A 24315-nucleotide genomic window follows, 5' to 3' on the forward strand; every position below is an offset into this window, starting at 1 on the left:
GCAATGTAGGTGGCAGCAATTAAAAGGTATTAAAAGCATTTTGCATCTGAACTCACGTATTAATATCATGACTCACATTTTGACTGTCTCCTTTTTACAGAAGTAAATAAGGAGAAACCTGATGACATAAAACGGTTTTAATAACCGTTGCAATAGAAAGAGGGAAAACGAGAGTGTGAAAGGACTCATTCGTGCTCATATGAACTTGGAAAAACTGCATAGAAATGCAGTAATACTACATGCAGCGATACTAAAAAGCACACTTGAGAGAAAATATTGGCGGTAATTATCTTGATTAGCAACACTTATTAACTTTTACGCTTCATCTTTGAGGCGAGGCTGTAAAATATTTAGTGGGTGAAAACCTCTCGAGTTTTTTGGATGGAAACTTATTTCCTGTAAAGCAGTGGCTCTAAAACAGCCATGCATCATCGCTGGTGAAGCACAGAAACTCTGCTTGGAGAAAAAAAGAAGCGTTTGCCACCTTGATGACATTTATTTCACCAAATTTATCTTAGATTTTTTTTTTTGTCTTTTCAATTTATTTATTGTTCACTGTGGATAAAATCTCTCCGCAAGGATTAAAAATATGAAAAATAAAATAAAATAAATAAAAACTCTTCTCCACGAACGTTAGAGGGTGTTGTTTTCAAGCCAATCCTCTATCGGAGCGGAAGGAGATGGCGGATTTATGATGTCATTTCCGACAAGTGATTTATTTTCTCTCCCTTTGTGAACTACTTTAGCTTTTTTACGTTAGAAGAACTGACTTTGGTGTTTGCATTCCTGTAGCGGTAAAACGAGGCAAGTACTTCCATCACTGGTGAGCTTTTTCCCCCCCACTTTCCGCTCTCGAACACTGTCTTGCCAAAGTGCTTCGCTACATTGTAACGCTGTGAGTGTGTGGTAGCTAGGCGTATCCACAATAAAGTAAATATATAAAGTAAGCATGAAATGCGTTTATGTTTTAGTCCGTTTGAGTACAGTGGAGCAGAGTGTCTGTTTCATTCACATTTTTAAGAGAGTCTATTTAAAAAGTGGCCGCTATGAGGCAGAGTAACATCTCAACACATAATCTCTCTCTCTCTTTCTTTTTAATGCACCCTGTCGTCACTTAATGGTTTACATGTCTTTCTTCTACCGTTGCTCACGTTGATTTCACAGGCAGGTCACCGGAGGAAGCGTAACAGAGCAGGGTCATCATGTCTGCAGAACTGGACTTGTCCACTCCAGAGATCCCTGAGCCTACCCTGCTAGAAAGCATACTGCGCTATGGGTTGTTTCTCGGTGCTATCTTTCAGCTTATTTGCATCCTGGCTGTCATCTTCCCTTCATCCAAGGGCCACGAACAGGTGGGTCTTATAGAGAGGTGTGCTTGCTTGCCCATCCTGAGGGGTGTACTGTGAAGGAAGTTCTGCATAGTCAGGCTTTCTTTGTGTTATCTGAGTATCACTAGAGCAGTTATCCACCGGCTTTGGTAACTGTGGTTTTCTGTTGACATGAAAGCCCAACATTTCTGAAATCGTGATCATCAAGCACTCTCTGTGGTCAAAATAAATGTATGCTTCATCTCCAGTTATGTTTATTTTACTGTTCTGTGTGGTTTTGTTGTTACAGTTTATTTCAGCTGCACAATCCAGCTGTGAGGCTTTTGGTGCAAGTAAATGCTACGCACGGCTAAGACTCTCCTCCAACTTAATAAAAGGGACAGTGAATTCATTTCAGTTTGTCGCCAAAGTGAAAGTAAAATTACTGACTGAGTAGGTTGTTTTAGTGATGAATAGCCAACAAAAGGAACAAATTGATTTTCTAATCTGTGTTTTAGTAGCTGCAGTTCCTTCAGTGTAAAAGCAGTAGGACCAAATATTAAAAAAAACATTCATACACTGTATGCATGCAAATTCTCATGACAATGGTTTATAACAAGCTTAAAAGAGAGCCATCTTCATCACACTGAACACTCTGACATTAAATTTAACAGAGCTCGGTAACCCATTGATCTCTGCATACTCCTCCCCTCTGGTTTAGCTTGGGGTAAGGTTGGTTTCATTGAGCATCACAGGAAGGATGTGAATAAGTCTGGGCTCAGGTGAAACAGAGAAGGATGCACAAATCAATAGAACTGAAGCACAATGCAGACAGTTGAGTCAAATTGTCACTGTACACCATATGCCCATCCTGATGTTTTTCTTCTCTTTCATGAGCACCCAACAACTGTTATTCTCGGTTGTTACACACGATGTTATTTTTTTCTTCATTCTTAGAATGACAGTATGAGTTTGAGGGGGTAAAAATTGTAGGTGTATTAGAAATACATTAGGAAATGTCTACAATTGCATGCGCATTTGTTACATCACAGTTAACTTATTCTATTCCCATTTTTAAGGAGATATTAATGTGTAATCATCAACCTAATTTACACTTTTTAGGCTATTTTACTCTGCTTTAGAGTGATATATGGTATAGAGGCTGTGCTGTAACACCACACAGATCCATCATATGTCTTTTGTTATGTCACAGAAGAGTTTAATTGATTACATTATGGTTTCCAATGAGTTAAACACATTAACGTAGTTATACTATGGAACAGCTAATGTTAACATTAGAATACTGAAAGTAAAATAATTAAATTTTTATTATATTTTGCCTGTCACATTTAGAAGTTGATCTAAAAAGAAATGCAGAGAAACTGGGCGCCACTTAGCAAGTGTAGTGCTGAGTCTCTTGTTTTAGAAAGTCTGTGAAGACGGGGCTACTTTCACAATCTCCATAATAACAACTGTCAGGAGAGATTATTTATAGACAAAAGCAATTAAATCCACTGTCAAATTACTCTATTTTCAGGCATCATTATCAGATGCACTGATTACTCTCCACAGTATGTCGCCATTTCATCTTTTTTACCCACCAGAACAATGGGAAAGATTACACTCACAGAAACTAGGCTGGCAGAAAATAAAAAGTGCTGAAAAATGTCAGTTTCTTTTGTCTGCTGTGTACAGTATTTGTCTGGGAATTTCATTCAACTGTCTGTTAATACTGCAATAGTTTAATGTAGAGATGGAAAACTGCAAACTGTATAAACAGCATTGAAAATGTATAATACTTACCCCATGTGGATAAGAAGTCAAATTAAACGCACTCTTTATGACAAGTTCAACATGGGGGAAAAATGATGAATAAAATGACATTAGCATTATATTTACTAGTTATACATGAATCAACTGGCTGTCAGTATGTAAAGTGACCTAAATAGCCTCTAACTTGTGAGCTACATCCTTCTTTCAGCTGCTCCAGGGTTCGGCACTCTGGTGATCTGCCTCCATCTCTTCTATTCTGACCACTGGCCACTGCACTGTACAATGTCCATTGCTTTTACTTCTATGCAGTATGTTGTTGTGGATATTTGCATTATTTTATTAAAGTTATGGTTGTAAAATGCTGGACTTTTATCACTATATTTCCATTCTTAAGTGAGTGCCAAGGACAAATGAAAAGACTGTTCCTTTGGAGGTTGTTCAGGGTGCTCTGTGTTTGCTCTGCAGGAGGAAGCCGAGTCCACTGACGTAAAGGCTGCTGAACAGATAAAGAAACCTAAAGGACCAACACCTCAGCCTCGACAGAAACCAAAGAAAGAGAGCAAAAAGAAGCGATAAATATCTGTGTGCATGTCTGTGCGCGCGCGTGTGTGTATTACCTTGAGAATGTGTGTGTTGGGTCATTGCCAACGTTATAAGAATTTTGTTATTACAAGTATAAGCACTAATTTAAAACAATTAAAAAAAAATTAAAGAGGTGTGTTGAATTTGAGGCACAAGAAAAGGACCAACTACATCCTGTTCAACACATTACAAAAACAGCTCATTATCATGGTGCTTACCAACAGTTTATTTAGTTACACACCGTATTTCATTGGTTGTGTTTGTTATACATTTTCTTTTGTAACAATTGAATATCATTGGTTGAATTGTGTGTTAATAACAAGGAAGAAATAAATGTGTTCTGCAGCCATCCACCTTAGCAGTTTACAGTAATTGCCAAACCTCAGTTTCATGTAAAGAAATGAGAAGGACATCATGACCCAGCCTTCTGTATGACAAAACACATACCTTATAAAACTGTGGTTTGGTGTAGTAAATCATAATGCCATAGATGATACACCAAAGTCTCACATTGTCCAAAAGTACTAGGTTGTGTTTTCACTCTAAATTTGTAATACAACGACTGTATGTTTAAATGTATTCAAAATTCCGAGATAAACAGTGATCAGATTTTTGCTAATCGTTGATGCCCTCAGAAAGCCATTTGGTTGGGATGTTTATTACCTCGTTTAGATCCATTTAGCATTTTATTAAAGCGGTAGTATTGCACATATTTTACATGAACTGTCTTGTATAAAGTCTTGATTTTAATCCAAGTATTCCAGACAAATTCTGGCCATCTTGATGTGCATCTGGGCAGTTATTTTTAAATTAATTTTCATTTCAAAGGTTACTGGGACATAAGAATTGCACGTATAGAGTTACCAGTGAAATTAAAAAGCTTTTGGGAATTCTACTTCCAATATCAGCTATTGCAGAGTTCCGAGGGTTCTATGAGCGACATGGGCCTACATTATAGTGCCTCTGCTTGAATATATCTTCAAGTGTCATTGAAAAAAGTACTGGGATTGTACGTTTTACTTCTCCTTGAAGTAGTTTCAGTTCTCCGCTTCAACTACTGGAAACTTGATGCGGGAGTGTGGGAGAGGATATCAGCTGATGGATGATAAACACCGCTAAACGCCGACCGGGTTCCGGTATCACTGCACCAGCAAAAACTTACCATTAGGGAAGTGTGTGTCGCTTAGCAACCAATTTTCCCAGTCGGCTAAATGGAGCTTTTCAGCAAACGACAGACGTAAACATACAGGGCACGCGCGTAGTGTCTTATTACCTTTATTATAAGAATGTTTTCAGTCGTGACTAATAAAAAGATATTAGGAAAACCCAAACGGGGGGGGGGGGGTATTTCTGTCAACGCCGCGGCGAATTTAACAGCCGGCGTCGAGTTACGCAAGGTGACGTGGTGAATGCTCCCGACGTTACTGCGTAAAATCCAGCCTCCCCATATTTGCGCTCTCGTGTTTCGTTGGTGATGCATTATCTAGTGCCTTCCCCCCCACGAGGCATGTCTTTTCCACACTACACCACTCCTGCTTCGTCGCACCAATTTACCGCGCCGCCGACCCTTCCCAGCTGAACAGGTTTGCCCGGCCCACCGCAGCCGCTCGGCAGCTGTGCCCCCAACTCCTGAAAGCAGTCCCCGTCATGACCTCCTCCTCCTCCTCCTCCTCCTGTGATTTTGCCGAAATTCGCTAAATGGGATTCGTGGCTGGCCCGGGGTTTCCACAGCAACTGGCCATCCGATTCCATTATTTTTCTAATGAGGACAGCCGTTCGGATCTAACACGGTTCCTCGCTGCGCGTCTCTGATTTTTGGGCTAAATCTCAAGACGCGTCAAAGGTAAGTTAATTAGAGCTCGTAGCAGTTTAGTGCGATAATGCAGATTTATTTCGGCATTCAATGTCGGCTTTTCTTTTTTTTTCTTAAAAAAAATGTGTGCTGCGCATTTTTCTCTCACGGATGTTTCACACAGGGATTGATAAGCTACCCCCCTCTTCACTGACTTGTATTTTCATTGTTGCACAGGCCATTCACTCGCACATTTGGCCAGTGCCACTCAGTCTGTGCCAGGGCTAGGTTGTTGACGATTTACTACGCCCCGCAAAATGCAAAGCGTTTGTGCAAATCTCTCATTTTTGTCTTGGCGATCATCACGAACACTCGGGAAGACGCAGCAAATCGGCTGCGCACAGAAAATAAAGCCAACAATCCATCGAAATTCAAAATGGAGCTGTAGCAGCACCTGTTTTGGTTCATCAGGCCGCATATGCGCTGTATGTGAGCCAAAGCCTACGACACTCACTGGAGCATTGTCCCTTTTTCATCATTATTATTATTTTTGTCCCGGTTCCCATTCACAAATCACTGTTTACGAGCCTTGTGGGCATCTGTTTAGCAAACACGAACAGTGAACGTTTTTGATTTCAATTTACGATTCTTTCTAATAGCAAAGACATTATCATTTTTGACAGCTGCTGATCCTGTAGGCAGCTACTACCCCACCCCGTGTTTCTTTGATAGCAGCTTTGCTCACAACAACTGGCGTTTAATCCCGTGGAAATAGAGTTTTAATTATGTGGTTAATCTATTTAGAGTTGGTTTGGGGGCTCTGGACGAGCTCCAGCTTATTTCCTTACGGCGGGGGATTCAGGTTTTTGGCTTGAATCATGGGAATGCTCAGTATTGGATGTTATCACTGGATGAAGATGCAAGCATTATGTTAGCAAATTATGAAAGAACATTTAAATACCTTGTTGAATTCTTACAAGTGCATTTCAAGCAAAAAGAGTGCAGGAAGTGGGTGAAAATGCATCATAATCCCCTCATGTGGCTGTGAAAGATTGAAATTTGATATAGGCCTGCAAAAATATTTTTTTTTAATGATGTAGGTCTACTTTTTTACAAGTTGCAACAACCCTAGATATCGTCTTAATACCATTTGTTTTGTCCAGTCAACCGTCCAAAACATCAATTTACTCTCATAACAAAGAAAACCAGAAATAAATGACAGAAGTGAAAGCTTCTTTAATGTTCAGTTGTTCATTAAAACTGATTAACTGACTGCCAGTTAACAATCAGACAGGCTGTTGTGAAACAGTATGTGTGTAAAATGACTTTTTCAAGAGAACAGATTCAAAAAGCAGACCCCGACTTTATTTTAAAATCCTGTAAATAATAAAAAAAGGCTGTGTGTAAATGACCTAGAATGACACAGCGTCATTAATAAGATATATAAATTTGTAGACTGAACGACTGATGTCCTGTAAAATTAATCCAGCTACAGCAGCTGTTCCTTTTAGTCCGGATCGCTCGCTGCCAGAGCCACTAGTTAAAGATGGGCGGAAGTGGGTTTTATCAGCTGAGTGCCACAGTGCCCCTCTCCTCTCCACTTATCTTCCTCCACTGCTTTTTTTCCTCGCCTTTGCTGAGTATGTTGGCTTCTAAGGAAGAGGGAAGATGAATTGAGACAGCTAGACAGAGACTTTCACTTTCCAAAGTCTGTGGGATTTAATCATAAAAAGAAATGGGAGGAAAAAAAACACAGAAAATCTGATTTGGGGAGTTACAGGACTAAAATTGGAGAAGGCTCGATAGTTATGCGACTGCATTGTCTTTTTCTCTCTCTGACTTTTGCTATATATAGATGATCTGTACGTTACGCATGTATCTGTGGACTGCATTGTTCATCATGCAACATCTATATGGGAATAAGACAGCGACACTAATGTGCACATTTCCTCTCGTTTTAATCTTGAGGAACCATCATTACTACGCCCCCACCACCCCCTCGCCTCCCCTCCTCTCCCCTCCCAAGGGCAAACCGTAATTTTCCCATTCAGCTGAAACATTGGCTGGAGCTGTCTTTCCTCTCTGCAGCACAGTGGCAACTGTTACCGTCTGTTGTGACTCAGTGAGGTTTGTCGTGGCCAAATGTGCTTATGTGCCTGACCAGACATGTTGAGCTTGTGAGCTCAGCCTTAGATGAAGGATTACGAAGGTTAATATGGAACTCCAAACGTTTTTTGGTTGTTTTTTTTTTTTTTGGCAACCTATGCAAAATAAGAATGACAAAAATGAGAATGATTGCACTAAAACACTCCTCAACTGTAAGTAGTGCTTTAAAGCAGTCATTTTGTCAGAAATTCTTAGGATGGGTCCTTTGCATTATGGCTAATTATGCTATTTAACATTTAGGGACTTGATTGTGTCTACTGAAGAGATAGGTAAAGATGCTGTACACCAGAGAATATTGTTATTGGATGATCAAAGATTTAATGGTTATGTTACTATTTCAGTTTAAGTTGATGTAACAGACAACATCTGCAGTTTTTATTCTGTGCAAGAAAGCATTAAGGTTACTTGAAGCTCATCTACAGCTTCTGCATTATTATTCTGGTGAAGTGGATATCTTCCAGTCTTTTTCGGACTAAATTTTGTCATTGTTTTCTCAAACAATGGTTCCTTGTTGAGATGCGGGCAAAGGGTGGTAAAAAAAAAAGTGGGGGTGGGGTGGGGGCTACAATGATTGTAAAGGCTGCATAATTAGGGATTCGGCTTGAAAATAATTGCAGAAAAACAGCACAGAAGTGTGCTTTGTTGAGTGTGTGTAGATTAAGATATCCGTGAGACAATGAATTACAATGCAGAATTTCAGTAGGACTAACAGATTAACAAGTTTAAAGGTTTAACAGATGGATGCTACCTGGAGACAAACAAAAGTGGTGTATTTTCTCATTAAAAGCTAATCCACAGCAGCAATGTCAATGGCAATCTATCCCAACTGCGTTGAGGAAGCAAAGCTGCAACACAGCTGACTGCAGAAAATGTCAGCTCTGTAGGGATGAGGTTGAAGTTGGGATTCCACCAAGTCATTCTTTGGGGAAAACAGATGTTTTTCCCTTACAAAAATATCGAAGAGCTGAACATATTTACTGATAAAGGCCAGCTTTGACCTGCTGTGCACACGAGGAAATGTCAGGTATGACTGGCATTGTGGATAACTGTGCACTTTGACCCCCTTGTCACTTACACTGGAATCAGTATGGACAGGGTGCAGCATAAAGTCTTTCAGTATGCACAGAATCATTCAGTAGTCTTTCAAGATGGATATGAAAATGATAAAAAGTCATATTGGGGCACATGTAAATTGAAACAAATATTGGCCTGATGCGATGCAGTTGAAGAGCATGAAAGGTGTTAGGACTTGTCTACTTTATATCCTGCATTCCATTTAGGCAGCTGGCTATTATTCCTTTACTTTTTTCTGCTTTCTCCACAGCTTTTGCTCCCTGTTGATGAGCAGAAAGTTTAGATTCATAGGTATCAAATCCTTAGAATCACTCTCCATACAAGGCAAATCAAGAACCGGTTAATTCCGTTTAACTTTATTTATATAGTCTCCATTGAGAACAACACGTATCTCAGTGGACTTTACAGTGAGAGCTAAAGAGGTTATATATGGCCTATATATAATATAGAGAAATCCAACAATCCAGAGCTTACCTTACAGCATGTCTTTACTCTATCTCTTGACATTTAAACCACATATTATGTAACAAATGTGGAACCTTTAAAAAAAAAAAAAAAAATACTGAAAGAGTGCCACAAAAATCCCAGCTGCTTACCTCAGCTTTAAGAAGTTTGCAAATTTGAGAAGACACTATCCATTCATGCTCGAAGCCAACTTTCTTTAATAATTAAAGAAAAGTATTTTTAATATTATTATTATGATTATTTGGCGCAAAGCAACATGAGTTTCTGTTTGAAAGAGATTCTGTTTTGCCTTCTTGCTAGATTGACCGCTTTTCTTCTGATTTGGTCATGACCCATAACCCACAGATCAGGTTTGCACGTCTTCACTTCTGTGCCAATCTGCTGAGCCTGTCATGAACTTGTCTAAAAATGTAATTAACACCAGTTGTGATGGGGCCAGGAGCATAAGGAGAGGTACACCCCGGACGGGTCACCAATCTGTTGCAGGGTTAACAGAGAGACCAGAAACCATTCATACTCACACCTAGATTCATCAGTTAATCAAACTCCATGCATGTCTCCATAGAGAACTCGCATGGAAACAGGAAGAATATGCAGAGTCCACACAGAAAGACCCAGGATCTTCTTTCTGTTGACAGTGTTAACCGCAGAAACCAAGATTCATGACAAAAACGTTCACAATATCATGCTGCACTTCCACCTTCCTGTACTGGCAAGTTTAATGCGATGCTTAAAGCTCAGTCAGATAATGACTGAATTATATCAGAATATTGGAGGATATTCCTGTGGTATTTTTTTTTTTTTTATTGTTTTTGTTGTTCATCTCATCAAAGAGAAAAACTGAAGTATGAACTGAATGTTTGGGCCAAAAGTAGAGGTATATAGAGTAAACCTTGATAACTGTTACACTCCTGTCTGTGAAGTAGGTCACATCAACTGATCCACTACAAGATATTATCTTCCATGAGACAAAGTGCAATATGTAATGGTCTGTAATTGTATCTGGCGTCCTCATAAACACTGGGGTCAGTAATCTGCTTGTGTAGCGTCAGCCATTTCCTTGTTTTTTCCATTGATCTGCAAGTTGGAAAATAGTCCAAGAAATTTTCAGTCTGCATCTCTAGTCCTGGAAAACCATGAAAATGGAGCTCTCCTGCTCCATCTTCCTCCCTCTCTCTCTCCTCTATTCCTTCCTCCCACCCTGCCCTCCTGCTGCTCAGGTGCCTGTTCTTGTTGCAGTCGAGGTGTGTAGTGCAGTCTGCTTCATCTAAAACTGCCAACTCAACTTCACCTCATCTCTCACATATTTTCCAGATCTTACTTACTCTTTTCTTTTGCAAGACTCTACAATGTCTAATTCCATTCTCACCAATCCATAGTCTTTCATTTTATACCCCTATGCTAATGTGGTCACATGTTACCACTTGATATTAGGCCGTTGCAACACCATATTAGGAAAAGGCACAAGGCTCTGCTACAGAGCTACTTCTGTTGTTTACACAAACACGCCGGCTTTGAGGCTTCCGAGGGCGCTGTGGTTTGTACGCTGCTCTGCGAAGTACTAAACTAAGTGCTGGACACTGCAGCTCACATTAAACCTGTGTGTGAGAATCATTACTTCTCCTCATCAGTCTGAGATTGATCCTAATGATTAGTACGTCTTCCAAATCCATTTGAGGCTATCAAAGCCAGAATGAGCGAATCAGAGTTGGCTTGAACTCCTCTGCCGAGTGCTTACCCTGCTGAATTTACCACCAGGGAGATATCTGTGCAGTCTCCAAATTCACTGTGGTGCATATACTAATAAAGTTGAAGTGGTGAAATGTAAATTTGGCATGTGTGACACACATGGGTACATGTCATATGGCATTACTGATTTCCTTGAGATCAAAATGTCTTTCCTCTGTGGAATCAGCAATAGACCACAATAACGGGTAACGAGTGAGGGACAAGAAAGGTGTACTATGATAGACGGCAGAGTGGATCCGTGCTTGACAAATTCTGACCCTACCAGCCGATTGTCACGGCAGAAATGGAGGCTCATCAGACCGTTTTTGGAATTTTTGCAAGCCTGTGCAAATTGTAGCCTCAGCTTTCTGCTCTTAACTGAAAGGTGGTGCTTGCAGTGTGGTCTTCTGCTGCTATAGCCCATCTGCTTCAAGATTTGACGTCTTGTGGCTTCAGAGAGGTTCTTCCAAATACCTTTGTAACGAGTCATTATTTGAGTTACTGTTGCCTACCAATTAGCTCAAAGCAGCCGGGCCATTATCCACTGGCATTTGACATCAACTAAGCACTTTCACCCAGAGAATTTCCACTCACTGCATAGTTTCTCTCTTTCAGACCATTAACCATACTATGAGAAAATCTCAGTAGATTAGCAGTTTCTGAAATACTCAGATTAGTCCATGTGACACAAACAGCCATGCTATTTTCCATTTCGATGATCAGTTTGAACACGTTGTCTTGACCATGCCTACATGGCTAAATGCATAATGAGTTTCTAGCATGTGACTGGCTGATATTTGCGTTGATGAACAGGTGTACATAACAATATGGATGTTATGAAGTTTTCATAAATTTCCAGTCACACAGATGTAGTTTGACTAGGGGCAGCTGTGTCTAAGGAGGCAGAACTGGTCATTCACCAGTTGGGAAGTTGATGGCTCAATCCTCTAGGGAATCCCCTAGTAGCATATCGAAGTAACAGAGGACAAAATGAAAAGTTTCCCCGTGTGGTAAGGGCCCACTTTACATGTATCTTATCTTTACCTTTTTTTCTTCTTTTTTTTTTTCCGTTGAGGCGGATGTTGATCATTAGAGGCGGTCAGTGCAACTGGCCATAATGTTGATTGCCAATGTCTAAAATAGCTCTTTAAATTGATTAACACAATTCCCACTTCCCTGTCCATCTTTGTCTGAAGCCCTATGAGCTTGTCTCAGTATGACTCAGTGTTGCACCATGGGATACATTAACCCCTCCACTGCACCAAATTACATCCTGGCAGGGGCTGAAGCGAAGCTTGCACGACTGCGCTCGTGTTTGAAATCGCTCGTGTACGTTCACACACGCATTGTAGCTTACACGCCAACACAGCTTCACAGTGGGAGCCTTGGATGTCTTTGAGGATTCCCGTACCTGTGTAATTAAGTTATAGTCACACATCACACTTAAAACACCCACTAAGCCTCAGCTGTCTGCGTTGCAGTATACAACAACCACCTACGCGTTCTTTTTACAGCCGCTGCCGGTTCCTTCCTCTTTCCCTTTTAATAAAACTCTGTCCTGTCTGTCAGACTAACACAAGTGTGTTGGAAACATTCATAAGGATACACGGGTTGCTGGAAAAAGGATATGAGACACAACTGTGTTTGGGTGTTAGTGTGCGACTGAGCTTAGTTTCCCAGAGACCAAGGAACAGCTGCTAATGCACAGAAACGCACACACTCTGTCTCGGTTCCAAAGGAACAAGACTGTTTCATGTGTGTGTGACTGTCTCTGTTTCAGCTGGCTTGAAATAGTCGGTCTCGCAGTGACTCACGCCGCTATGCCTGGAGGGGAGGATTGGTCTTGGTGTGTGAACAAGGCACTCTAACTTTCTGTGGGTGCACTTGACTGTCTGAGCATGTTTGTCTTTGTCTGCACTCGGGATGAAGGCGCACTCTTGACTTGTTGCATTTATCGGGCTGTAATAAATGTATTTGACATGAGGATGTGAAGGAAAAGCAGCAGTATAATTACCTGTTGGAGATGAAACTGTTTGTGTCCTTGTCAACTCAGCAGCATTAACACACGGCTTCAGTACGGCCCACAGCTCCTTTGTTTGAAGCTTTGTTTTCCACGTAAATGCTTATTGATTCAAAACAGATTGAATCAGACAGGAACGACCTTGAATCTATGCGTGTTTTTATGTGCCCTCTTCGTGGAGTATTTGCATGCTAAACGGTTTTAACTGAACCTGGAGCAGCTCCAAGGATACTCAACAGCAGACCGGGAGAGCTAAAATGAATGCGATGCTAGAAGCAAGAGTTTTTCTTGTAGGAGAGTGAATGGCTAGAAACTGAAATGGGGTCGCTTCCTTTTCCTGAGTGAACTTCATTTTTCTTTTAATCGTCATCTTTAAAATGTACATTTGTACAGTCACAAATGCAAAAAAAAAAAAAAAACTAAATAAACACTTACTGAATTGGGATACTGTAGGGTTTTGTTTTGTTTTTTTGTTTTTTTTATAGCAGTGTACATGGTCTACAGTATACAGTGATGGCATGTATTTGACTTTTATTGATTAACAGAAGCAGTAGCAAAGCCACTTCGGACCTTAAAGTGCTGCTTACTCATCATTGGCTCTGGTCCCAGGTCTGCACATGGGGGCGGGCAAGAGCAAGCCCAAGGAGCCGGGCCAGCGCTCCATGAGCCTGGATGGTACCATAGGCACAGGCTCCGACAGCGGGCACTTCCACCACCTGGGACCCGCCCAGCAGACCCAAACACCCAACAGGAGCCCTGCCGTCGGAACAGGCAGGCGGGGGCATCAAGGGCAGCACCAGCACGCCCCAACAAATACTCCCGAGCTGGCTCTCTTCGGAGGAGTGGACCACACGGGAACTGTCACATCACCTCATAGAGGACCTCTGTCAGGTAGGAAAAACATTATCATAATGGGTTAGTTGGGGCAAAGTGGACAAGTTTATTTATGTAGCGCCTCTTAACAACAAGCCATGAAAAGACAAGATTTTTTTTAAAAAGTCACCTTTTTTTGATTGTATAAACATATAAAACATTAGAGTAGAATTAGAAAGATGACTCTGGAAAGTGTAAAGTAAAACTACTGTGAAGCTTTAGTCCCACATTTAAATAAAGTAAATGCAGCAGGAAACAGAAACACATCGTACCCTGATATGAAAGAACTGAGTGGGAACAAACAGTAACCTCCTGTATAATTAGTGAGCTTTTAGAAGTGCTTTTAAAGGCAGATTTTGTTGTTTCTCTTGGTTCCAGTCTTTATGCCAACACGAGCTAACTGCCTGTGTGAATGTGGTCGTGAAACGGATTCAATAAATCTGACGAGAACTTTGATGTCTCTGTCAGCCTACGGACTTGCTTTCAGTTTGAGATCACAAAAGTCCCAAAGTGGATGGGGGGGGGGGGAAGAAGCAAAATCTGATTCATAATGAGTCACATTTACACAGAAAAATATTTAAAAGCATCTTCTTTTTTTTTTTTCTCACTATCTAAGAGCCAGACTTAAAAACTTCTTTTCATCTTTGAAGCACCACATGTCACGCTGTCCATATTTTATTTACTGGATATATTTAAACTGTAATGTGCCTAAACCAGCCAGATGGCTGGGTTAATGTTGCTCCATCCAGAGAGCAAAGGCCTGCTGGTATATGAAGAACAGTTCTGCTGGTTGCAACCTACTGCTGCGCACCTAATGAGCCAATCAATGATCGGCTGAAGAATTCCCCAGTTTAGGTCTCAAGTTCATTAAATAAAGCTACATAGAACCCCATTAATATCATACCTTTGTCCTTCAAGGGCGGTCAGACAGATGCTGTCTGAATGTCAATATTTTTCATTAGATACATTTTCAGAGCAGCAGTAGAATACCTTAACATCCAACCCTGAAAAGCTGAAAATTCAAGGGCTAGGTCACAGTGCTAAAAATCACACACGTTATTCATTATATATATGTTATTATTATTATTATTATTAGAATAATATTTTTATTATTCCACTGGTTTTTAACTGATGATTTTCTTCTTCAAATTTAATTGAAAAACTGACTGGCGACAGCCTGAGAGGGTTTGGGCTTGAGACAAGATGAGGGAATCTTTGCTAAATTAAATGCAGAACAGTGGTGTGCTTTTAAGTTTACCTTGTTTTTAGATCCCTGGGAAACCAAATTGTACCTAAAAAATAAATTTCCCAGCTCTGTTAAACCAGTGTCATTGATCTTAAGTGGAAATACCCTTTTGTGTGCTAAATGTCTTTATTTCAGTGTCTGTATTGTTCCCCAAATGAACGTTTCTGTTTCTCCGTGGTCTCTTTCAGGAGGCGTCACTACATTTGTGGCTTTGTATGATTATGAGTCACGAACAGCATCTGATCTGACCTTTAGGAAAGGGGACCGGCTGCAGATTGTCAACAACACGTAAGAATCAAGAGTCATCCCACTGTAACTCTAGTAGTGATGCCACACAGTCACAGAGATGTGAATGAACAGATTTCTTGGTGCACACGTGATCTGTGACGCGCACATATGTGGACATGAATGAACACGCGGTGATAGTCAGATCTGGTAACTGTCGATCCTTCCCATCTGTTTACTAAAAGTGAGCAGAACAGCTCTGCGCTAATGCATTCTGTTCCTCATGGGCAACTGTGATCATCATAATCTTTTAAGAGACTTCAGAGGGAGCATTTTGTACCGAGATATAGATAGAAACAGGACAAAACAAAACAGGTTCAAGTGAAATTACGTTGTTTTTTGGGTTTGTTTGTTTTTTTTTTTTTTGGGGGGGGGGGGGGGGGGGTAATTTTTGCGAGTTTTTTCAAGCTGCTGTTTCTAAGCTAAACATCTGCAACATAACTCTCTTGCAGGTGTTTACAATCACAACAATTTTTTGTTTTCCTATGAGCTCTTTCTATAACTTCCTACTATAAGTCTGCTCTGCTGGTATTTATTGAGAGCCTGGCACTACATAATTGGGCTGAAAAGTAGAATAAATACATAATGAAGCATTACAAAGCAGTGCTTAGTAGTTAGATGAGTTTAGCCAGGCTGTATTTCTAAGGCCTAAAGTGGACATTTATGGAAGATAAATGAAATATATTCATACTCTCCTATAGTATTAGAATCCCACATTGAAATGGAAAATCAAAGTTAAATCAGCCCACTGTGTAATCCCACAGCTTATGCAGCTCGTCTGCTATCTGTCTGTGCCGTGCTGCGTGCCTTGCCGTGTCTCCTTGCTGCATTTTGATGTGTCTGCTGTGTCTGTTATCTCTCCCTCTCTTTCTTTCTCATGCTTCATGGTTTCTCCTAGGAAAAAGTACAGCTTCAGGTCAGTAATATTTAATGCAATAAAAAAAAACCCTCATGCAACCTTTTCTTCACCGTCCCTGCGATCCTTGCATTTGCTTCATCGTGAAGTGGTAAATAGAGATGGACTAATTCTATATCTCCTATATAAAACATATTGCATGTTTCTACATAGAGCTAAAGTTGAATCTAAGATGGGACAAGTGGAATAAAAGGTTGCCTGCATTTATTTTCCATCTTACCAATTTTTTTTTTTTCTTAACTCCATCCTATCAACTTTGCGGGATGAGGTTTTTTAAGTTTCACTTTTGCAGTGTAAATGGCACTATGGTTTTCAGTCAAATGATGTGGAAGTTTAACTGGATGGATCATATCAGAGGGCACTGTTTCAAAGTTACTGGAATATTTCAGGGATAAATCCAGTAATGTTCAGTTTTTTCTCATTGGCAACAAATCCCATAAGTCCAAAGCCATTGATAAATGAATGCACGGTCTTTCCTACAAACTAAAGCTCAAACTGGTCCCCAATACATGTGCAGTTTCCCTCAGTTTAAATCATTAAATCAAATTTTTTAGCTTCTTATATTCTTGGGTCCTTGAGCAAAAGACAAGGTAGAAGTTGTTCCTCATCAATGAAATATGGTGCTGATTTTGAATAAACTTTAAATATCTCTAATTGCCTTGTTCAGTTTTGTTCGTGATTGACTCTCACTCTCTCTTCATCTCTCTGTCTCTCTCTTTCCCTCACAGAGAAGGGGATTGGTGGCTCGCTCGCTCCCTGACAACTGGAGAGAGCGGTTATATCCCCAGCAACTATGTGGCTCCATCCGACTCCATCCAAGCAGAAGAGTACATTATCCACTCTTTGTTCTCCTCATGCGATTTACCCTGCAGTTTATTTACATCTAAAGCTGGTTTTCAGTGCAGAACCTGCATGTAGTTGTGCTCTGCACGCATTTTAATGATCCATGCATGATAAGGCCATGTTTACAAATAAAGAGTACTGACATACAGTTCATACATATAATCCAAACGTAGCTCTGCATTCCTGCTCCAGCTGCTCAGTAGTAGCTCGTCACTGATCTCGCTCTCTGTGGCCCACTTTGGCAGGTGGTATTTTGGGAAGATCACTCGACGTGACTCGGAGAGGCTCCTTCTCAACCCTCAGAACAGACGAGGAACTTTCTTGGTGAGGGAGAGCGAGACTACTAAAGGTGAGAGAGCAGACATTTGCATCACTTCAGAGACTACAGTCATTATCATGAACCATTATCAAGAACAATTAGCTCTTCTGCCTGTCTGCAGTCGCGTAATGATGCATTAAATCAGCCTGAGTGCTTTTTTTTTTCTCACATTAAAACTATCTAGCAGCAGTGTTCGACCTGCACAAAGTGGCATTTCTTTATTTGACCAACAGGCTTTTGGCAGGCGTATTTTCGTTTTTTCAGGCTGATGACATGTGCAAAACGTGGATCAACATGATTCTTCTAAAATGTATTGTAACTGTGTTTAGGCCTCCCAAGTATAAATAAATAAAAATTATATCATACATACACTATGAGATTTGACATTTTGACAGCAGGGATTCGAAGACATTAAAAAGATTTCCACTGAAAACTATTTTTATGCTAAAGTGGTTTCATTGTTTAAGTAAAATGCAGATGCTCTCTTTTTTTCAGCTTTTTTTAAATGCTTTAATGTGCCGTTTTCATTTTGGTGTGGGACAGTGCAAGCACAACAAATGTATGGGCTCATGTTTTCCCCCCTTTAAACATTTCGCACACTAAGCAATTAGTTGAGGTGGCAAAAACTGCTGATAAGTTGATAATTAAAACAAGAATTAGTTGTTGGCGTAATGAAATTGTGAAATGATCAGTTTTTCAGTTGTTTCCTTACACTCCATGATTATCTAGTAAAACTGTCTCTGTAAAACATGTTTAATAAAACCCCAAGATTTCTTAATTTTTCACACATTAAAAATGTGTGAGGTGGGCAAAATAATAAAGCGATGACACTTTTTCTGCCTCCCTGGAGGCTTACACAGAGTAGCAGATGTGCTTTGAAATAAGTAGATCTTCAGGGACTCAATTTGAAAGAGGTAGAACCTGCTAATTAAGTCATTTGTTAACTTTCACACTGGCCTGCGGCGCTGTGTCTTTGTTCTCTGGGCTTGTGGCAGAGTTTTGCATCTTTCGCTGAAAGTCTGCACTCAGTTTACGTCACAGGGACCAGATCTGACTCTTTAGGGGGCTGTTTTGGAGGAAGTAAAAGGAAAAGATTGGAATGGGTTGGGCTTGTGAATGGATAGGGGTGAATCACTCTGCCAGAACTAGGTCATCTTAGAAGGTTGCTGGATTTTCCCCCGGCTATAGGTCCATGTTCTCCCACCACACACACACACACACTGAGAAGAGGGGAGAACTGTGAACACTTGTAGGAAAAAGGGGAGGATTTGGGAGAATAGGAGGAGCTGTTGGCAGAAGATGCCATGGCCTCTGGGTGTGTTCTGTATAAGATATCAAATGTGAGGCTCGCAGTGAGACAGAGATGAGCATGAACATGCCTCTTGCATGTTGAAAAAGATGAATCTTATCATTCAAGGTTCAGGCTACAAGCACTCACATTGTGACCCTGTTAAAGAAACCTTTCCTCTGAGCTCTTGACAGGTTTTTGTCTCTCTCATGTCACATACCTAAGAAGAAATGGTGTGAAGTGGCTAAATGCTGTAGTAGTTGTAATCATGTAAAGGCTCTTTAGCTTTCAGAATATGAATAAAGGATAATTCAGTTTTACATGTTTAGTTTTAAATCTGGAAGTGAAGGTACTTGAGTAGTACTATAGTGGTGGTAATGATTTGGTACATTTGCTTGATGCACTTGGGGAAGTCTGTCTTTCCTGCTCTAGAGTTTCTTTCTAATGAGAGAATAGGTCAGTCAGTGAAACTCCAGATCGAACACAATTGATTTTTTTCATTTTCTTTCATGTCTCACTGTAAAGCTTAGGTTTGCTAAGTGAGTTCAGTCCTTTTTTAAATCGCATCAAGTTTGAGTCCTGTCACATTTCTAAGTTATTTGCATTTTGTTTGTTTTTACCTAATCGGCTATTTTGTCATCATTATTCTTGTGAAATGTAGTTTTGTGAAAAACTGTTGGACAAAACAAGGTTAATGAAACTTTCTGTAGTGGTGGGCAGTAGATAAGGACAAAGGCTTAGTTATTTGGCCATTAATCCAACCAGCAGGGTCTTAAATAGCCAAAGCGCAGCTGCTAGGAAACTCCAGAGAGCAGCTGCCAGACGGGCCAGGAGCAATGTGGTTTTATTGTTCTAACCTGTCTCTGTCTGTTTTTGTCTTGCTCACAGGGGCGTATTGCCTGTCAGTGCTGGATTATGATAACACCAAAGGCGCTAATGTTAAACATTACAAAATCAGGAAACTGGATAGCGGAGGTTTCTACATCACTTCACGCACCCAGTTCACCAGCCTACAGCAGCTAGTCTTCCACTATCGCAGTAAGTACTCGGGTGCATGTAGTCACCAAAAGTTAGGAAATGTCAACTGCATTGATGGTAACTCTTAACCTTTCCTCATTCAGAGCACTCTGATGGACTGTGCCACGCTCTAACAGATGTTTGTCCAGTGACCAAACCTCAGACGCAGGGACTGGCTAGGGATGCCTGGGAGATCCCCAGAGAGTCTCTCCGCCTTGACGTCAAACTGGGACAGGGCTGCTTTGGAGAAGTCTGGATGGGTAAGAATCCCTAACATACCTTAGCAGATGGGTTAAACTTTTATGATGCAACATGAGCATCATTTACTCTTTCTTGTTAAAACTAGGAAACCTTTTATATTTGGAGAGTAGGTGGACTAAGAGGAGTAAGGACAGCAGTTTACTGTAGAAGCAATGTCTTTTTGTCTGGCTTCTGACAGGTACGTGGAACGGTACAACACGAGTAGCCATTAAGACTCTAAAGCCCGGCACCATGTCTCCAGAGGCCTTCCTTCAAGAAGCACAGGTCATGAAGAAGCTGCGGCACGAAAAGCTGGTCCAGCTGTACGCCGTTGTGTCTGAGGAGCCCATTTATATTGTAACAGAGTATATGAGCCAAGGTAGCGCATGACAGCAGACTGTGTCAAGAGATGGTTCTCAGACCTGCTTGATACTCGGACAAATTCATAATCCTCTTTACTAATTCTTGTTCAAAAAAGGGGGAAAGGGATGTTTACATTTGACATATTATCAGCTTAGGTTTTCGTAAATTAAATAATATTGGGTTTGTGTTCACAGGCAGCTTACTGGACTTTCTTAAAGGCGAAGCTGGAAAGCTGCTTCGTCTGCCTCAGCTGGTAGACATGGCTGCTCAGGTAAAACGACAAAAGATCAGTGTGCTTAAGTGCATCATCTAACCACCAAGAATTCAATACTAAAAGGTGTACTACATGGAAATTTAAATTTCTCGTCCTCTCTCCTTCCAGATTGCAGCAGGCATGGCCTACGTGGAGAGGATGAACTATGTCCACAGGGACCTGCGTGCTGCAAACATCCTGGTAGGAGACAGCCTCGTGTGCAAGGTGGCTGACTTTGGTCTGGCAAGACTCATTGAAGACAATGAGTACACTGCAAGACAGGGTAAGTCTCCTCTTCCTACTTAAAATATTTACACTCAAATCAGAGAGAGAGAAGTTTGGTTACAGAAGAAAAAGTGACTTATAAGAATAAGATGTCCTAAAGTGTTTATAACATGCCACACTGAGTTTCATAATGTTTTCTTAGGAGCCAAGTTCCCAATCAAATGGACAGCACCGGAGGCAGCTCTGTATGGTCGTTTCACCATTAAGTCAGATGTCTGGTCCTTTGGTGTGCTGCTCACAGAGCTGGCAACTAAAGGCAGAGTTCCCTATCCAGGTAAAAGCTCCACCTGACAGGATAAACCCACATAATAATTTCAGTTTCTTATTCAAATAAAAAAATAAATCGCATTGTATGATTTAAAATAATTCAATATTTGATAAACATCTTGTGCTGTGAGACAGAATTGACCAAAACTAGCTGATACCTTTCTACACATCCAATAGGCAAATCACATAAGTTGCACCATATAAGGTGTTTTAGCATACCCACAATTGCTGCACATCTGCAAATCTTCTCCTTTTCTTGCTACATCTGACTTGATCAGCTGTTGTCATTGATATCTGCTCTGCTCACTGATCAGGATGTTTCTGCTGCCATCCCAGCCTGAACCAGCTTCCCACCCCTGCAGGCTGGGAAGGTCCTGGATCAGAGCCATACCACAAAAGGATTTCTGTCCAAAAATCTAACTTACTGTTTTTCTTGACAGGTATGGTTAACCGAGAAGTGCTTGACCAAGTGGAGCGTGGCTACAGGATGCCTTGTCCAGCAGAGTGCCCAAGCTCCTTGCATGAGCTCATGCTTTCCTGCTGGAGGAAGGATCCAGAAGAGAGGCCTACATTTGAGTACCTGCAGGGCTTCCTAGAGGACTACTTCACCTCCACAGAACCCCAGTATCAGCCTGGGGAGAACCTATAGAACCGTATATCGAATTGAACCTGGTGAGAAGGGGAAAGGGCCTCAGCACAGAATGATCTGCACTAACTGACCTCAGAGGAGCTCCTGTTTAAGGATCTGAGCCTGTGAAACTCAGTTGTGAGGAATTTGAGATTCATCTGTGGAAGTAAAACCGAAATAGAAACCGGCAGAAGTCCCCTCATGTGCCATAACGGAACTTCTACAGAAGAACCTGAAGAACCTCCTTTCTGCAAGAACTCACTGTTTACTTAAGTTCTCTTGCAGTAAAGAGGTTGAGCTGTAGAAGGCAAACTCTTGCTGGACTGACTGTGGCTCTGATTGAATCGATTGACTAAACTTGCAGGTAAATGTTTTGGAGAGATGCGACCGATGTGGGAGGAATCAAATCAGGATCTACAGAAAGGGCAAGAGGAGAAAAGATAAAGCTCCTGTCGAAGAGAGTAAGAGGGAGGATATTTCAATCAGGCATGAGCTGTTTAGTGAAACCTCCCTCTTTCCCTCTTTTGTTGCGTCTCTACACCATCGTCTGGTACCTTTTCCGCCCACAGAAGAGCACTGCCCCTGTGGCTCAGGTGCCAAAGGAAAGTCTGTCTCTCTTGAAATCCTTTATCTCATTTCTTCCCCTCTTCCTCTATTTCTGTCTGACTTTCAGCATTTCTCTCCAGTTTTCTCAAGTGCTGCTTCTTCAAAGTGTCTCCAAATAACTCAGCTCTGGAACTCAACTTTGCATCTTTATTTTTATGTTTACTTGGACAGTACTCGTCCTGTGGTTTCAGGTTTTGTTTTTGTGGCAGACAAAAGTATCTGACAACACTTTATTTTGTGGATTTTTCTGTGACTTTCAATAGACAGGCTATTAAAATAGCCATAATGGTAGTGCCAGGGTAAATGTACTCAACAGGCAGGTTCTGTAACACTTAAATTAGGTAACTTAAATTAACAATTGAGGGCTCTCTCTTGTTTAATCATCACCCTGTCCTTTTCTAGCTGTATTTCTTGACATACATAATAAACAGCCTGCTGGAACCAACCTTGATTAAAAATGTCTTTGATGCAGATAGTGTCTGAGTGCTTGTTTTGATTGACTTAATTTAACTGGAAAGTTGCATTGAAATAAGCACTGTCGCCGTGGCACTAAAGGCCACCTTCAGTGAATATCTCTGAACCATAAGTGAGGGGAAAAGTTCCATCATTTATGTGAACTACTAAGAGGTTGATGATGCTACTACTGGTAAATATCAAAGTCAGGATGGGAAAAGCCTCTTTGGGCCTGTGCCAAACAAATCACATTTCTTTACTGCTATCCATGTATATACTGTTTTATTATCAATGGGGCTTCCTTGTTGTTGTGGGTTTTTTTTTTTTTTTTTTTTTTTTTTTTTTTTTATAAACATACTATGATTTTTCTGAAATTAAAACTCCCCAGTAAACTCCATGCTAGCAAGTAAAAACAAACTGCTCAACAAGACAGGTTTTCATTTACCTCACATGTGTCGTCCCTATGAAATATGCAACCAGGCAGCCCTAATGAAACTGTAAAACTCTGATCAGGTAACCCCAATAAAACTGTGTTTATGACTTAAATATAAAAGTTGATTTATGAAGCCAGTTAGCATGGTTTTTTTTTTTTTTTTTTTTTTGGTGCCATTCTTCTCTTGAACATTGGCTGGGTTTGTATTTATGCTATACTTTACATCAACATGTGTCTGTTTACTTCATGTTCAGGTCAGGCCCGGAGATCATATACAGACTTCTGAAACTATTTCTTTTTCTTTTCTTTTTTTTACATCTCAACCACTGCAGCCAGTTCTCACTGTCATATTGTACATACTGTAGCTGTACCATGTATGCCACTAAATGGCAGGGTTATGTTGGATGTCACACATTTTGCAGTGATTTGTTTCATAAAGTAGCCAATAGAACAGCAAGTGTAAAGTTGGAGGTTGTTGCCAACAAAAACAACAATGCCGCTTATCAAACTAGGAGGCATACAGCAATAAAATGAATATCATGAAAATATGATCCAGTGACAGTTAATGATGACTAATATTCTGAAACCACAAAAAAAGGGAAGTTGGGTTGTGATGCGATGGTTTGACATGATAAATGAGGTCAAAGATGTAAATAGTATCTTAAACAAATGACTGTGACTATCATGTAATTTGTTTTTGTATAGTTTCTTTCATTGCACCTCCATGCTGAGGTTTTTACAGTGACACGCCTGCTCCCAAAATATTAATAAGATGCTACTGTACATGGGGCTTAAGGAATGTTTCTTCTTTTTTATTTTTAGCCATGTTCTATTTGAAGCCTCCGTTTCTGCAAAAGACAATTCAGAATTGGGCTTGAGATATTTATGTATATCTTTCCATGAACATATTAATAGTATGTTCCTCTTTTAGAAAGGGTAAATCCCAATTTGTTTTGACACTCTGAACTGCCTGCAAGTCATTGGGACAATGTCAGTGGGCCCATGACAAGTATGAGTAATGCCAAGGTCTGATTGGATTTTCTGTGCTATATTTAATAAGTGTCTCAGTCTTTTTTTTTTTTTTTTTTTTTTT

The 24315-nt window shown here is 40.5% G+C and overlaps 2 protein-coding genes across 5 annotated transcripts; both read left to right on the plus strand.

The window, feature by feature from the left end:
• The first annotated feature begins 670 nt into the window (after positions 1–670).
• manbal (mannosidase beta like) lies at positions 671–4271 on the plus strand. Of its 2 annotated transcripts, none has more exons than XM_085407386.1 (3): positions 671–808; positions 1169–1352; positions 3546–4271. In XM_085407386.1, exons 2-3 carry the CDS (start codon positions 1203–1205, stop codon positions 3654–3656), a joined length of 261 nt encoding a protein of 86 aa, XP_085263512.1. In that variant the 5' UTR covers positions 671–808; positions 1169–1202; the 3' UTR covers positions 3657–4271. The 2 variants fall into 2 exon arrangements, with proteins under 2 accessions (XP_085263512.1, XP_085263513.1); XM_085407387.1 differs by having other exon boundaries at positions 680–823; positions 1165–1352.
• An 841-nt stretch (positions 4272–5112) lies between these two features.
• On the plus strand, positions 5113–24315 carry LOC146670477 (proto-oncogene tyrosine-protein kinase Src-like). Of its 3 annotated transcripts, none has more exons than XM_085407388.1 (13): positions 5113–5505; positions 13453–13798; positions 15215–15314; positions 16210–16227; positions 16956–17054; positions 17316–17419; positions 19566–19715; positions 19799–19954; positions 20134–20313; positions 20492–20568; positions 20680–20833; positions 20978–21109; positions 21543–24315. In XM_085407388.1, exons 2-13 carry the CDS (start codon positions 13525–13527, stop codon positions 21749–21751), a joined length of 1653 nt encoding a protein of 550 aa, XP_085263514.1. In that variant the 5' UTR covers positions 5113–5505; positions 13453–13524; the 3' UTR covers positions 21752–24315. The 3 variants fall into 3 exon arrangements, with proteins under 3 accessions (XP_085263514.1, XP_085263515.1, XP_085263516.1); XM_085407389.1 differs by having other exon boundaries at positions 13517–13798; XM_085407390.1 differs by lacking the exon at positions 16210–16227.

The sequence above is a fragment of the Rhamphochromis longiceps genome, linkage group LG5 (assembly GCF_057381845.1).
Source record: "Rhamphochromis longiceps isolate RC_006_pf linkage group LG5, R_longiceps_female_GT1.1, whole genome shotgun sequence".
Classification (NCBI taxonomy): Eukaryota; Metazoa; Chordata; class Actinopteri; order Cichliformes; family Cichlidae; genus Rhamphochromis; species Rhamphochromis longiceps.